The sequence below is a fragment of the Pholis gunnellus genome (assembly GCF_910591455.1).
Source record: "Pholis gunnellus genome assembly, chromosome: 19".
In the NCBI taxonomy this organism is placed as follows: Eukaryota; Metazoa; Chordata; class Actinopteri; order Perciformes; family Pholidae; genus Pholis; species Pholis gunnellus.
This window is the reverse complement of record NC_136546.1, coordinates 13633346-13650346: the sequence shown is the minus strand read 5'-3', so window position 1 is coordinate 13650346 and position 17001 is coordinate 13633346. Positions and strand designations below refer to the sequence as shown.

General features: G+C 42.1%; 1 protein-coding gene across 1 annotated transcript; it reads left to right on the top strand.

The window, feature by feature from the left end:
• Positions 1 to 4953: 4953 nt before the first annotated feature.
• LOC306711394 (adenylate cyclase type 8) lies at positions 4954 to 14266 on the top strand (the record flags this gene model as incomplete). The annotated part of the gene is made up of 20 exons (XM_079180332.1): positions 4954 to 5109; positions 6104 to 6847; positions 7331 to 7480; positions 7592 to 7722; positions 7850 to 7961; positions 8066 to 8193; positions 8330 to 8488; positions 9206 to 9443; positions 9523 to 9693; positions 9778 to 9878; positions 10177 to 10378; positions 10806 to 10898; positions 11126 to 11286; positions 11524 to 11605; positions 11740 to 11898; positions 12190 to 12336; positions 12517 to 12609; positions 12758 to 12872; positions 12997 to 13199; positions 14051 to 14266. 20 exons carry the CDS (start codon positions 4954 to 4956, stop codon positions 14264 to 14266), a joined length of 3561 nt encoding a protein of 1186 aa, XP_079036458.1.
• Between the last annotated feature and the right edge of the window lie 2735 nt (positions 14267 to 17001).

The window sequence follows — 17001 nt, the reverse complement described above, 5'->3', positions numbered from 1 at the left end:
TTTATTCATAACCCTCAGTTTTTTTTACTGGATACATATTGAACAGCATATCATACAAACACTTGGTCAGATGTTTGGTCAAATACATGCTATAACATTCCAGAATAATAAGTGTATTGTGATTTTAAAAAATATATGATAGCCTAATGTTGCTCTCCTCATTATGGCTGACATACATTGCTTTAAGGGGAATCAAATCACCACACAGTTAGACATTGTCATTTCAGTGTAAAGCTTCACTTGTTTTGTGTACAAGGACAGCATGCTTTTGTATTGATCAGTGAATGATTATTCTGACCCATTTAGAGTGTGCAATTCCCTTTTATGTGTACACTCCCACATCATATATCCTAATTTATGCAAACCTGTTGCAGAGTTCAGCCATCCAGACTTGTTAAGTGATGCAAGAATGAAGAAAAATAAATGATTACTGATTCAAAAAGGCAATTCAGTCTGACTATCAGGCGGTAATAGATGTATTCAAAAATATAGCCTGTATCTGTGAATGGGACATCCTGCTTTTGGAAGTATTTCTTTCTACCAGTTGGTGACAGTAGTGAGTCAAGAGAATCTAATAAGAGATTGTTATGAGCAAAATAGTCGGCAATTTCCTGAAGTTGTTAATGTGATTAAACCAGTTTCATTGCAAATGACATGACCTCAGACCTAAGTATTTTTAAGGTCAATATATCATAATTGGTGTACATGAAGTGTCACATTTTTTTCCAACACGCTACAAAAGTCCCAAGGCCAAAATCAAACCCAGCCCATTGCAGTTATTTGTGGCATGCGCTGTTACCACTCAGCTTCCGAGGCGCTCCACGTGTCACATTATCTGCAACCCTTTTTTGAAGTCTTAACTCGGTGCTTCCCGTTTCGACCACGGCATTTACTTTTCTTAGGCCCACTGAGCCATCGGATCCATGTGACAGTATTTTTTTCCCCTTGTGCTGCTGCCATCTCTTCAGCCCCCAGATTGGTGTGTGACCCATTTTTAATAGGGTAATACCATCTTACTTGTTGAGCTAATGATGGCTAAGCTACAGCTCAAAACTAAGGGTTTGGTGTCATTACAGGATATACTTTTTGTATTTTAGTGCAAGAGTAGAAAATAATTTGCAGAACTGTGTAGAAAATATGAACCTCATAAAAGCTGCAGTCAAGGTCTCTGACAAAACATTAAAGCAAGCTTTACATGTTGAAAAGGAGCCTTTATTCCCGCTAGTGCTCCTTACTATCACCATACCATTTATCTTGTAGCCATCGTCTCATATCATTCATGTTGATCTGCAAATCCTTTTGACACAACACATTGAAGGTTTTGTGAGTTGGGAAATGCCAAATCAATTGTTAATATGAAAGTGTTTTGGATCAATCCCTGCTCTGGTCAGCATTGTTATTTCACTTTGACCCAACTGACCTGTACATGTCTTCACTTTCAAGAGCTTAGTGAAACTGCCAACAAAAGCTGGCATGCATTCACTGTCCAACTGTAGTCCAACGACACACGTACGTGTTTGTGATACAACAACATCAACACTGTGTTGGCAAGCACGTACAGACCAAAGGGTCAGTTCTGTTGCTGGTCTCATTTGAATGCATGTGAGAATCAGCTGATTAGACAGCCAAAGCAGTTAGGCCTTAAATACTAACTAGCTTCTGGGGTTTTGCCCTGAATGGACTAATTCATCCTAACTCCTCCCTCAGGTGGACAAAAGTTCACAGGCACTCCAAATAGAGTCACTAAATGAAACGACAGATTTGTGCAGTTGACAGACACTCGTGAGCATTAACTTAAATGTCTCATCATTACCACAAAGGCTAGGCTATGTCAGAATGAGCTCATTGTTTCTAGGAACAGTGGCATCTTATTAAACATATTCAGAGGTGCTTTCTTTACTTCATGCTTGCCACGTCTAAGAGAGATATGCTGACCAGCTATAGCACCGTAGAACTAATTGCCTTAGACCTGGCGGCTATTTTTAGATCGACAGTAATCGGCAAGAAAGGTCTGAGCTACGCAATCATGGTTTGACAGATGGCATCCCATTAGATCAGCCTTAGGGGCCTAGCCAAAATTAGCAAAGCCAGTCTGAAAAACTTTAACCAGCTTACAACCACAGGGACCACAGACCTGCTGATGATCAGCCAATGCTCTTCATCATCATTGGTGTCATGTTCAAACAGCAAACGAGAGAATACGATTAGCAGGTAAATACTTAACTGTAACAGGTGAATCTGAATAGAATAATCCTTCTCATTTGTTGAAGGATAACTTGTGAAAAACAACCTCAGGATGCTCTAGCGACTCAGTGAATCAACCACTAAATGCTAATGCAATACAACAATGCCATGAAAATGATCAGAACATTTGTGCGTTGGTTAGAGATTAGTCCTTGCTGCGCATTAACATTAACCAACCTGGTATAAAAAGGACAAACATTAAACAGAAGATAATGAGCAGCAGAGCATATTAATGTTTTTCAGAATTACTCAATATATTTACTCAAAATATTCAATCAATCATCCATAGACACTTGTGTGTTTTTAATAATATCCTGAAGCCCACACAATATAGCTCACAATTGAATGAAACACAATAAAACATACACAACATTTATTTTCCTCTGCAAGGAATCAAAATATTTTCTCCTTTTTAAAATGTTGGTCACAAAGAGGCACCTGAAATTAGTTTAGTAAAGGCCGTTTCATTAGCGTCCATTTGCTGTTGAATCGCCTCAGGGTGCTGTTACCAGGTGGGAGATGATTCAGCATCCTTGTTTGCGAAGTCTGTTTGGGTTTATAAGCCTTTAGGTAATGTTTTTAGCTGTTAACCTTATGGCTCTAATTGCACTTTAGCATACTGACATAACCAAGTGCACAAAGGCAATAAGGAGACAGCAACTCAGCTTGCAATTTCAATGATGACATCAGAATGAGAGTAGAGTCAATGAAAAAGAAAGATGTAAAGTGAAAGAGAGAGCGTATTAAGAAGCACTGATCGTAATGCTGTTTCATTTAAATGTCAACTCTGCTCTTAAAAGAAATGGTTGAGTTAGCCAAAGGTTGAGAGCATTGCGTTTTTCATGCCGTTGTCTTGGTGCCAATGATCTCAGCTTTGCAGTCCAGTAAGAGTGGGCCCTGACTTACTAATCCTCTTTGCACTCCTCACTCCTGCAGCTCTGCTTCGTGGCCGTTTCAAAACAGTCCTGGTGGTGACCCACAATCCGGCCAGAAGGTCTCCACACATCTTGGCTGGATATTTGTCCCCCTACCCCCACCTCCTCTGCATCCGTTTTGGACACTTCATCACAGCGGGGACTGTCTCAAGTTTCATTTTCACTTTCATGGATTATGCCTTAATATTCAGATCTGCATAGAATTTCTCTGCAATGGATCCAGCACGAGTGGATTATGACGGGCTGGACGAATATATCCTATGGCAAATGCTAGACATGAGGAGTGGATACACAATATGTAAAACAATACAGGTCAGTTGTGGCCACAAGCCTGACAGTGAAATTGTTCTTTATACTACAAGTGTTACTGGAGTTTTGTCCTCTTCAGACTCTTCCCCTTGTTCATGCACCGGGGAAGTAGGTGAAGCAGTGCAAGAAATCCTGCTTCTACACAACAGGTGTATACTTTATCAAACAGGGCGCCTAAACGCAAAAGGGCATGTGTTCAAATGTAATAACTAAGTCTGTATATTCATATTAGAATAACAAGAGTAACACATGATCCTCTCACAGCAGAGAAACTCGAATGCTTGCTGTGTGATTAACACGTCCATAAATGCTGCCATATTACGGCATTCACTCACAAGATGAATATTTTTAGCTGCCATAGTGACAGCCTTGATTTAAATGCAGCTCTTCTAATAGGAAGTGTTTTATTTTGTCCCGTCTTTGACAATCAGACTGCCGACGGTGGACTGTGAGTGGGTGGGACATGCGGCATCTAGACCCAGAAGGACAAGGAGAAGTTAAACTCTGTGCATTAACCAGCTCAGTTCTAAATCTAATCTAAATCTGGCCAAGTAATTCGTTGGGAAGCTGCCTTTCTTCTGGCACACACTGTGCCAGCACGTGGAGCCGACCAGGTGGCTCTTTCCAACAAGCTGAATGTGTGCAGCATAACCAGTTCTGTCCACATCATCATCGTCATTTTAAGAAGGGTTGAAACACTAATGAAGATTTGATATGGTTCTTTTTAGAAGCTGTTGGCACATTTCATTGGACACACGTCCTGTGTAACCCAAGTGGTAGGTCATATCAGGAGCCACAAAGGCTGTAATATCAATTGCTATATATATGCACACTGACAAATGGTAAAGATTTTCATGATTGAAATTATGATATTTGGCTCAATTATGTTGATGTGTTTTTTTGTTTTTTAGAAAATCTGTTTCAAGAATCGTAAAATTGATGAAATGATCAAAATCAGCTGAGGTGGAGACATCCTCACTTTGAGTCAAGCTCCAAAAACCCTGGATCCTACATTTCCCATAATGCAACTCGAAAGCGTCATTCATTAGAACGACTCAACTCCATCCGCTCGGTAAACACCCACATCCTTCAACCTTCAGTTTGTAAAGCTTTCCGTTATAAATGTGTGGTCTCCAAGCCCAAGCTTAGATAACCTTGATGACATCGTTGTGACATCATCAGGGTTATCTTCTTGACAAAGCTTCTCGAGAGCCACAGAAGACGTTACGCTGATGTTTTCACATGCTGAGTAGAACTAAACATTACTAGTTTACTAAACTTAATGTAAAACATTTGTGGAGTGTCCCTTTTAAAAATGAATGCGTTGATAGTGTGAGAAAAAGTCTGACATCTCATCACCATCTTTTCCTTGTTCCCCCCCCCCAACGATGACACTGTTCCTGCTCCAGGCTGCGCCCTCCTTCTGATCTGAGACCAGGAGATGAGGTCAGCTAAGCTCACCACAATGGTGACCTTCTCTGAGACGAAAAAGGTCTCGCCCATGGAGCTGCGTGAGCCGTCCTCCCTGACCCCGACCCTGTCCCCTGCACTGCGGCGGAAAAAGAGGCTCTGGCAGAACGCTGTTAAACACATCATTACCCAGCAGGAGCTCAGTGCCAAGGTGATTTTCTGTCCCACAGTCATCAGCAGATTTGTTGCATCCAGTTTGTTGCATCCAGCCGCCAGGTGTAAGCCTGGGGAGAGGTTATGTAATTGATTGTGTGTGTGTGACTGTGCGTGAGTCTGTGCGTCCGTGACTGATCTCGCATCCTGTTGCAGCAAACGGCGACACATTTCGAGTGCCCAGTTATGACCGCATGTTCTAGGACCTCTTGTTGTTCTATGACCCCTTGACTCACACATTCTCAAAACACCTTTTTCACCTCACTCACCACTCTCATCCTGTTATTGTTCTGCACGGTGTGTTTGGCTAACAGCTAATGGAACTACTAGTGCACACACTGCTGTACCTTTGTGTGTTATACGATGACTTGCTTGTATATTGCTGCTTGTTTTTGAGTTTGCCTTGAATCTGTTTGACGCCGCTTTACAGGACATCAGCGGTCGTTAGACCACCCACGCTGTAATAAAATGTTAAATTCAAATAATTAACCTGAGGGCCAGTTCCCCCAAATAAAACTACTTTCTCAGTTGTTTTTTTACGGTATCCAGTGTTTTGAGATGTCTGCCATCACTCTAATACAACAGAGGTGAATGGAATTACATCTGTGGCAGTTTTCAAAAATGTCAAATATAATTTTGATACAATTTAAATACGTAATTCAGTTCCTTCAGGTGTGTTGACATCGGGGCCGAAATCAGGCATATTGATGAATTTGTCACAAGATCTGAACAAATAAACATAAAACTATCTACATGGGTACCACTAAGTGAAATAATGGATGTTCCAAAAACACAGTCCAGTGATGACCACATGCAAAAAGACTCCTACTTTCTACATGTCCGTAATTAGTTTGCTTTCCACCATAAAGCCATTTCTGGACCTACCTAAATATCACTAAAAGATATGGTTTGAGGTTTGGTAAAAAGATTGGTAATGGTCAAAGTGGCAGATGTTAAAGCCAACGCACCTGCTTTTCTGTGGTGTTTGACAGGTGGGTTTGGAGCCAGCAAGTAAAATCTTTGTGACGGATACCTACATGGAGGAGATCAACAGACAAATCCGCAACAAGGCCTTGCGAGGGGTCACAAAACGCCGCTCCTCCACATTTAGAAGGAACTCTTCCCAGGCCCGAGGCTCCACCTGCACATACAGAAGTGCCAGGGGTTCTTTTAATGAATACAGCAGCGATGCCGACTTCTTCGTGCACTGGGGCCACACTGTTCGTGGAGTCTACATACCCAGCCTGAGGCACACCTTTAAGTCTTGTGAATTGGAGAAACTCTACCAGCAGCACTACTCCTGCCAAAGACGCAACTCTCTAGCCATTACTAATGTAATCGATGCCTTGGCCAAGTTACACATATTGATTATGTACCTTGCAATGGTCCCTGAGGCAGTCACAGACACTCTGCGAGGCTGCCTGACGGGCGTTTTCATGGTGCTAGCTGTAGCGCTGTGCATCGTGGTGTTAACCTGCAAAGACTCCATGTCCCCGCGTTGGCTTCGCTACGCTGGCCTCGCTAGCTGGTTGTCGCAGACCACGCAGGTGCTGGGAGGACTGGTGTATGGACTGGAGAAGGACCCAGCGTGGTATGTCTTGTTCACATTGTTCGCAACATACACGCTGCTGCCATTACCTCTGCTGTGGGCCATGTGCGCCGGCTCCCTCACCTCAGTACTGCACCTGCTGGTGGAGATACTGCGCTACTACAATGATGCCGCGCTTTTGAGAAAGGTGAGAAAGTCAACTGACCCAACAGCTCTCAAATATCCCCAAGGAAATATTACGAAGCGTAATGTCTGAAATTGTCATTGATTTATCATTATCAAACCAACATTTTTATTTATTTATTAATGGCATTCTTTTATTGCTAACTCTACAGTTTAAGCATACTATACTTTAACGTCTGAGCGAAGTCATATTTATTTACTGTATATCCTGCCCAGTTTTATGATCCAGATTCTAATAAACAAGAAGTACCTGCACCGTATAAAGCTGATAATGTAATGTCTGTCTATGCACCCAAGTCTCAAACATTTCCATATTTCAAAGTGGAAAACTCTCGAGTGCACCAGCATATACGCTTTATCCATGTAATGAACATACTGAAGTTAATTAAAAGAAGAAGACCCCATTTATTATTTATTATCCTCTTCTCAGCCCACATGCATTGGGTTCAAATTAATTCCATGAATGCAAAATCTCTCTCGGATGCAGGTGTTTGCCAAAGGCCTGCTGTACCTAGGAATGAACACAGCCGGCTTGTTCATCCACTACCTGACAGACCACGCCCAGAGACAGGTCTTCCTGGAGACGCGGCGGTGCATTGAGGGTCGCCTCAAACTCGAGCGAGAGAACCAGAGACAGGTACAGTGACTGTTACCGTTGTGCTATGGGTTGGACTTTGAGGAATATGAAGACAGGGACATGCTCAATATGTTAAACCACACACCGACAAATAGAGTTTTTTACACACAGGAGCGCCTGGTGCTGTCGATCCTGCCTCGTTTTGTTGCCTTGGAGATGATCGGTGACATGAGCTCTTTGGAAGATGAACTCAACCCTCAGGAGTTTCACAAGATCTACATCCACCAGTACAAAGACGTCAGGTACACACACACATACACATAAGTTTCTCATGGATGGCACCAAACACTTCAACGGGTTCCTCTATTTCAATTTAAATGCGTATGTTGTTAGCGTTCCACTTCTTTTCTGTTTCTCTCGTCTTTGCAGCATTCTTTTTGCAGACATCAAGGGCTTCACCTTTTTGTCCATGAACCTGTCGGCCCAGGATCTGGTCCGGACCCTCAACGAGCTCTTTGGACGCTTTGACCGACTGGCAGATGTGAGGATTCAAGCTCTTTTTTTTAAATTAAAACATCTATTTTTTTATTCTATCGATACCGTATTATCTCTTTTCCCGGGTGTCTTGACTCTTTGTCGTCACAGGAGCACCACTGCCTGCGGATAAAGATACTGGGAGACTGTTACTACTGTGTGTCAGGGGTCCCTGAGCCACAGCGGGCCCATGCCCGTCATTGTGTCGAGTTGGGCCTGGACATGATCAGCACCATACGGTCAGTCTTAACTCGTTGGAGTTCTTGAGGGGTTGATTTTATTTCACTACTTCACTACTCTATGTTTATGTGCAGAAAGAACAATAGCCGTCAATAATAACTCTTAACGTGTCACTTTGCTCCCTACCGACACCAGGAACGTGCGGAAGCAGCTGAACTTTGACATGGACATGAGGATTGGGATCCACTCGGGTTCTGTCCTGTGTGGGGTGCTGGGCCTGCAGAAATGGCAGTTTGACGTCTGGTCCTGGGACGTGGGCATTGCCAACATGCTGGAAGCCGGGGGCATACCAGGGTGAGTGGTCTCTGCTAGTGCCAGCGTTCAGCCAAAGTACACATTCGAACTTTTCCTGGATTACCACGTGTGTGAGGAACTTTAAAGTGGTCATAAAACTATTTAATACAGATGCCTCGAAATTACCTCATTGCTTTGCCTCATTGCTTTGCCTCACTGCTCCGCCAGTCCCTCGCTAAAAGCCAACACCACCAGAACCAGTACTGCGCGGAATAGACTTTCAGACCCTGCTGCAGTCAAATTAAAGGTTTTCTAAAGGGACTCTGGCTCTCAGAAATACTTTTGTCCACTGGGACCAATCAAATCAACACAAAATGAAAGTTCCTTAGTAGTAGCTTTAAGCCACTTAGATCCCGCTGTTCATCTATCTCAGATTGTAGTTTATTGCCATGTCAATGCCGTGGTGTTGTGAAAAACTATAACTTTACAAAATGACCTAGAATTAAATTAAAGTTCCAGAACCTCCATTAGAAAAAACACATGGTAAGTGGGTGCATTTAGCCTCTTGTCCCAGTTTTCGACAGGGATCCAAATCACTTGTAAACACAGCAAAGTGTATAAAACCAAACTTGATACTTGACAGACTGCAGGCTTGTCAAGTCTATGGCTTCCTCGTGTAAAATGAATGAAACTATTCAAAGTCAAATTTTTATGATTGGCAAGCAATTCTTTATACATTACCGATACTTTTCTCCGCTTCTGTTTTCTCTCATCCAGACGCATCCACATCTCAAGGGCCACTCTGGACTGTCTAGAAGGCACCTACAAGACAGAAGCTGGTCATGGCCGTGACAGGAACGAGTTCCTGCTCAAACACAACATCGACACTTTCCTCATCGTCCCTCAGCAGGAAAAGAAAAATGTTGGTCATGCTGAGCCCCCCAAAGTCCAGAAAACCAATCGAACCTGGAACCCGCAGCTGCACTTTGAAAGAAACGCCATTGACATGAACAGCGTAGGTGTTTGTAAACAGCTTTTTATCGTTGGCACTACGTACCTGATTAATCTCACACCACCGTATGCTTTTCCTGCAGATCCTGGCCTCCTTTACCAACGGCTCACTGCCCAACATATGGCTGTCCACCTCCAAGGAGATCAACAAACGCATCCAACACGCTATCGAGGTTCAAAGCAGTGAGCGCATGCACAGGGAGCACATCACTCCTCTGACCCTGGTGTTCAAAGACCCGCACATCGAGGAAAAGGTACAGGCGCTGGTATCAGGCGGCGTTTGGTCGGAGGAAATAAATGAATGCTGCAATGTAAACAATGCTTTTGTTTTTAACCAGTTCTCGCAGATGAGGGACGAAATGTTCAACTCCAACCTGGTCTGCTCCTTCATCATGCTCCTCTTCCTCATGGCTGTCCAGGCCCTCATTCCTGCGCCCAGGTGGGGAGACACCGACGTTGTCCAGTATAAGCTCACATTGTTAGCACTTTGTTTGTTTTTTCAGATTTGAATGCCCTTTTATGAAACGCTAACCTCTGTAAAGTTTTTATAAAAGTAATATGGTCAAATATATTTCCACATTGCCTAAAGTCATTAGAAGAATCCTAAAGAATCTGTATATGTAGACAATTCACACGCTTCCTCTTGTTTCTTAATTCTACCGTGGATTGACTTGTTCTCTACTTTACTCACTTCCTTCCTCTTCCACTTACATTCCTCTCTTCCTCTTCCTCTGCAGGCTGTTCCCGGCCGTCCTCCAGTTTTCAGTCTTCCTGCTCATCTACATGCTGCTGCTGCTGTTGGCCCTGGCTGAAGAGTTCAGGTGCACTTCTTCAACTCTGCAGCAGTTATGCTGCTGGATCCATGAAAACAACAGTGCCCGCAATATCCTCACCCTTACCGCCATCGTCATCAACTTTGGCTTGGTCTCTACTGACATGGTGAGAGTCTCAACAACACAGGGCCAGACTTACAAACATTTCCCCCTGCTTTCCTTTTGATACATCTGTACGGTTTTGGGCCTGGTCTTTAGAGGAGGTGGAGAGATTTCCACATAAAACTGAACATTGCAAGTGAACCTGAGGGAAAGTCTCCTGCTGTTTGCATGATCCTCATCTTAGATGTATATTCATAAAGGAGCAAGATTCGCCTCCCTGCTGACATGGGAAATGTGCCTCAGATGACAAGCAAACTATGCTTCCAGGCACTTATTGGCATTGAATCCAAGTATAACCATAAAATACAAAAAGAAACTACTCAAATCTTGAATATGTCAGAATGATAAATATTGTTTCTGTTGCGTTATAGGACTCCTTCTTTCAGTCTTTTGTTTTATGTGACTATTTTGTGCTGTGTGCCTGTGTCCAGATATGGTGCATTCTCGCAGACACAGGGGAGGCTGATGTAATGAACAGAACCAACACAGCCACACGTCCACTCACCGTCTGCGCTTACCCCGAGGTAAAGACAGCAGCAGTTCAAATGTGTTCGTTTAGAAAATAATTACAATATCTGTCAACACAAACATTTGTTCTCGTATTAAATAAAACATTATTATCATATTTTCTCCTTGAGGTTTCTCACCCAATGCCCATTTTTCTTTTTTTTACTTCAAGAAGGTGAAGTCATCCAAATACTTTCTTCTTCTGTGTCTTTAACCACTTCTTCAACCGCCTCTGTCTCCGCAGGTCTTTATATTGAGCGGCGTAATTGCCATGGTGACTTGTGCCGTGTTCCTGCGTCTGAACTCTCTGCTGAAGCTGGCGGTGTTGCTGCTGGCGATGGCCGTCTACTCCTACCTCATCCACCTGGCCTTCCTCACGCTCACACGCCATGATACACTGCACAGGTTGGTGTCAAATACACACCGGCCCGGCTCAAACTGGGCTTTTTTTATGTTGTAGTTCATCAATGTGGTGCAAATTTACATACTTTGTATACTACTGGTTAGATTAGTGGTGTAGTACTCCATCATATATATGAATTTACTTCTGCTGTACTATTGTACTGAACATAATTTTAGTCATGTTTATTTAACATCATTTAAATCTTTATATTCCACCTCTCTTCATTCATTTCTGCTCAGATCTCACTATGTCAGGATCAAAGGAATCTCCATCCTTCTCATGGCCATGTTTATTGTTGCTGTCTTCTACAATGGGCGGCAGGTACCGTTGAAGTTTCACTGTGTTCAGTTTAGTTTGCTCCTCTTATTTTTCATTTACTTGAACTGACAGATAAAGGAGTGTGTAGCGCACAGGCAGGTGACCTCTGATAGTTTTATCCATCTTTTACTTCCCAGTGGGAGGCGACTGCCAGACTGGACTTCCTGTGGCGTCTACAGGCCCAACAGGAAGTGGAGGACATGAGGGATTTGCGGGAACACAACGAGTGTCTGTTACACAACATCCTGCCGGTGCATGTGGCGCGACATTTTCTGGACCGCAGCAAGAATGATGAGGTGCAGAAAACATGACCTCACCTCTGACTGTGTCAGCCTCTTCCTTTACGTGTTTTTTTTCTCAAAGGATTCTTGCCTTTACAGACGTGGACATTTTATCTTGTGTGGTTTTAACATTGTTTAAAGCAGAGCTAGCATCATGATGAAGAAGGTGTAGGTGAAATATTTTTGTTTTATATAAACATATTATATCGAAGGGGAGTTGTTTTAATGGACTTTTTAAGTGTTATTTCCCAAATGTCAAGGATGAAATGTTTAAAAGGCAAGTGCATGACACCATTTTCTTTTCAGGAGCTTTACGCCCAGTCGTACAATGAAGTTGGTGTGATGTTTGCCTCCGTCGCTGGATTCAACGAGTACTTTGAGCAGAAAGAGATCAAACATGAAGGAGTGGACTGCCTCCGACTTCTGAATGAGATCATCGCTTGCTTTGATGAGGTGAAAATGGGACTTAAAATGAAAGTACAGTGGATTCAGATTATGTTTTTGACTCCATACATTATATATCTGTGATAAATGTAGACATATATTTGTATATGAATGCACCATTGCATAACTCTACTGTATGTATGAGATTGATGTGTGATTTGATCTCTTTATCTCTACATATTCCACAAGTTGTTGGAGGAGTCGTACTTCGACTATGTGGAGAAGATCAAGACCATTGGGAGCTGCTACATGGCAGCCTCGGGCTTAGCTCCCGACAGACAGGTGGGACGTCTTCTCGCACACATTCTGCTATTTACTTCCATCATCTGCACCTGCTTTGATATCTTCAATATCCCCCCCCTTTCTCTCTCTCTCTCTCTCTCTCTCTCTCTCTCTCTCATGTCTAACTATCCATCTGTCTCTCTCTCAGGCATACACGGATGAATGGAATCACCTGAGCGAGCTGGTTTTGTTTGCACTGGCAATGCAAGAGACCTTGAAAGAGATTAACAGGCTATCTGCCAACAACTTTCTGTTGCGTGTTGGTAAGTGGCTTACCTCCTTCGCACATAAACAATGAAAGGTCGATTTAAACAGCTCTCTGCGACGGTTTCTGATGTCATAGGTTTAATACGTATTCATTATTGGTCTGTGTTGCACTGAAAACAGGCATTGCCCACGGGCCGGTGGTCGCAGGGGTGATCGGTGCCACCAAGCCGCAGTATGACATCTGGGGGTCAACGGTGAACCTGGCCAGCCGCATGGACAGCACAGGTGTGAGCGGACGTATCCAGGTACCCGAGGCCACGCAAAGGATCCTGACACAATGGGGTTTTATCTTGGAGCTACGCGGAGAAATCTTTGTCAAGGGGGTGAGTGGCTAGTGGCTATTTATTTGGGTGGCAACAGCACCGTTCAAAATACAGTGGAACTGATTTTACTGGATAGCCACAAAGTTTAGGTCAGACTCGATCATTTTCAGTGAAGTTCTTTCTGTATATGAAGGTACGGCATGCGCAGATATGGCATTATTAGGCAGCTCTGTCTCCTAAAAACTGCATAATAGAACTGCATTGTGAATTACATTTTGAGGGAAACGTATTTTGTTGTGGATTAGCTTTTGACGGATCACAAATACATTTCATTCAAGTCCGTGGACGTAGAGAGGGGGGGGGGTCAAAAGAAACACAGGGCTGGAGACTGCTTTGTGTCCCATGTGAACCAAGTACTTTAGTTGCGTTTTTGTTTTGTTTTGTTTCAATTGAGTAATCATTTGAAGCCAAACCATGATACTTCTTACTAAAACTAACCAAGTAGTTGAGTTGTCTTTTGTCTTTTGATTTGTTTCAATTTGCAATGTTAACCACGTGTTCTAAACTGTTTAAAACTGCGACCGTGACTCAGCATTTCCCTTGAAACGTGCAGTTTAGTTGTATGGGAATGCCATTGTGTACTAGACCAGGGTTGCATTGAGGCTTCAGTGAAACAGTTAATAGTGCAGCTAATGGTCAGACTCTCAGGCTCGGATAAAGGGGACATCTACTGGTGAAAAGAAACAACAGAGAGATAAATGAGTTGCATCACTGATCAGGAAGGAAGTGCATGAAATGTGTAGGTATTAATGCATCTTAACCATATTTGTGAACACGTATTGATAGTAAAAAACCTTAAGGCTCATTGAGAAAAGGTTTACCACACTTTGTGACCGCTGCTGTCGTTGCAGGTCAGCGAGTGTCAGGGGAAAGTCCGCACCTACTTCATCAGCACCACGCGCAACAAGAACGCCAATTTTGTGACGGATTGTCGCCTGGGGGGGCGGACAGGAGGACGCATGACGCTTGCAGAGGTGGTGTTTGGTCTCGTCCAGGCCAGAAACAAGGAAAAGATGAGAGAGACCAACGGGGCGTTCGGTCTGTCTCCCTGCAGACTTAAATGCTGAGGGGGCTTTGAAGGTCAGATGGCTGCAGGTGAAGGAGGACACAGCCCAGCCATATTGTTTCTACTGGTTTACAGTTTTTGTTGCGTGTGTTTCTTACTTTGCCTTGCCATAACTAAATTAGCTGCACAAACTGGAGAAAAGGGTGCGACTGCTAGGATCCAAATCCTACCAGAGCCTTTGTTCCTGTTTACTCGATGACTGTGTCCTCCTCTGCTTTCCTGTCATCTAAAAAAGCAATGTCTTGGGATGTTTTGGGGAACACTACCTACATTTAGAATTCCAATATGTTATTTCCATGGCCTCCAATCAGTATTTGTGAACATGTCTCTCATAGCTAAAAACCAGAGAAGTCTCGAACTTACAGCTCCAGACTTTGTACTTGAAGACATCACACATTGGAGTTTTAGCACTTGATTTGGGAGAGTTTTTCATATTTACTAATATTTCTTTGACCAAAGGAATAACATGTATGAATTTTGAAAATGGCTGTAGATCCCCTGTAATGGACGAATGGGGGAACTAATAAATGAGCAAATTTATCTTGCTTAGAAGGGACCTTATTGTCCCACTGGCTTCAAATAAGCATCTTAAGGGCACTGCTTTCTGTTTTTTATTGCCATATCTTCACCTTATAAACAGTGTAAAGCATGTTAGGTTCATTTTGTACACAACTAAAGATGGCCAACGTGTCTATTTGTTTTTTGCTGGAATCACACTCCAGCAAGTCTTCAGACCTCTAAGCCAAAATACCTCAAAACAACCAGCTCAACCTCCCATAGACTTTCCAATGGCCTACAATGCTGACTAGTGTTGTTTTTTACTGTATCACCATGCGCCATTCTCACAATGTTCACTATGTTTTGTATTGTGAGTTGACACATTTATTAAGCTAATGTTAGCCAAGATTTTCAAAGATATGTTTCAGTGGGACTTTGGTCGACATAATAGGTCCCATTATTTATGGGTCGATTGCCGTTCGCTTTCATATTGTGCTGTGAATATGTTTGATCAGTGTACACATCACTGTAGAGGTATTTCTTGTCAGCTTGCATGTCAATGTCAGTGTCGCTCTGGATTTCTGAGACTTTCGTTAGTGACTTAGGACAAGGTGGATTCAAGTGGACAAGTTTTGCCTCAGTACACTATTACTCTCACTTCCGTTACTTGACTCGAGATGTATTTCTAACGTGGTGTTTCACTGCCACGTGTCTGTAACGTGCCAGTGAATCTCCACAAAGAGGTGAGTGTGCATCTGTTGAACCAACTTTAATGCCAAAACCACCTCCCATGTCACTCCACTATGTATATTTAATGTCGTAAGTGATGGATGAAAAGCTCATCTATGGGACTTCCTGGGGAATTCTTCAAGTAAGTTGGTTTATGAACACCTTTTTAAAAAACAGAGAAACTCAGGAAGTATTCATTAATATTTAGATTTATCCATGATCAAAATATTTACCTAACACAGACTTGGCTGGGAATTTAAAATAAAGCTGTGGTTTCTAAAAGTTTGGCATTCTGGAAATGTAATGTGCAACAGCACAATGGGGACATTGTGAGATTAATAAGTGTGTTAAGATAAGAACAGATTCTACACTTCTAAACCTGCTTCTTTGCACAGCTCCTCTAAATGAGCGGTCTGAAGGTTGAAGAAACAGTTTCGGGACAGTCGGAGAAATGAGAGTTAAACGCGAATAATGACAGTTGAGGAAAATATCACAGAAGTACTACAAAGAATTTTTATTTAAAGAAGCAAATGGAAGAAATGTGGTTCGTCGACGCTTCCTGCATCGTGCCTTATAAGCCAATAAGAATTAAAATAAGGAGAAACTACAATGCATACAACTGATTTATTTTTATTTAATGTTGAAATATAAAAGACTGATCATGACAGGGTTCTCTGCGGGGGATAATATATCATATAATATATATATATAATATAACAAATGAAGCTCCAATAGTGTCTAGTGGACATAAAACTGCTGTTGACACTCATTTAAATACAAAAAACACAAGTAATGCCCGTGGCAGTTGCAAAGATTAAAACATATATGTTGTAATTTGCTTATATTAAAGTATATGTGATGCTTAGGAAGAAGTAATAAACCCTGTGTCCAATTTCCATGTTTCCATTTTATGCTGCTTTGTATTTCTACTTAACTACATTAATCTGACATCTACAAGAAGTTAGTTACCTTGCAGGTTAAGATTTTAAATATGACAGTCTTATAAAATATGATCTACATTAAACTATTAGTTTATCAGTCAAACTGCTCAACAGTATACAAGAGTTTAAATTAGCTCCACTTAAGTTTGACCAGCTGCAAGATAAAATTACTGCTTGCACATAAATGTATTAATAGCAACTCGATACTACAATATTAAATGATATAACATTCTGCCTACAGTGGGAATGCCTACTTTTACTTCCTCCACCACTGGATTAAGATGAAATAAAATAAGCCTTTATTTATCCCCAGAGAGGAAATTCAGGCGTTGCAGCAGCATAAAGACAGAAATCAGCACTAATAAATAGGGAAGTAAAGAAAATAGTAAGAGGTACAACTAGAATAAGAATAGAAGTAAAAATAGAAACTAAACTAAACCAGTTTAAGACCAGGTTTTGTGGTGAAGTGACAATGGCGTGGTTAATAGCAGCGAGTCAGCAAGTATATATGTAAACATAAATCTGATAGTAAACTGTAGTATAGTTTTATATCTAGTATAAATGTTGT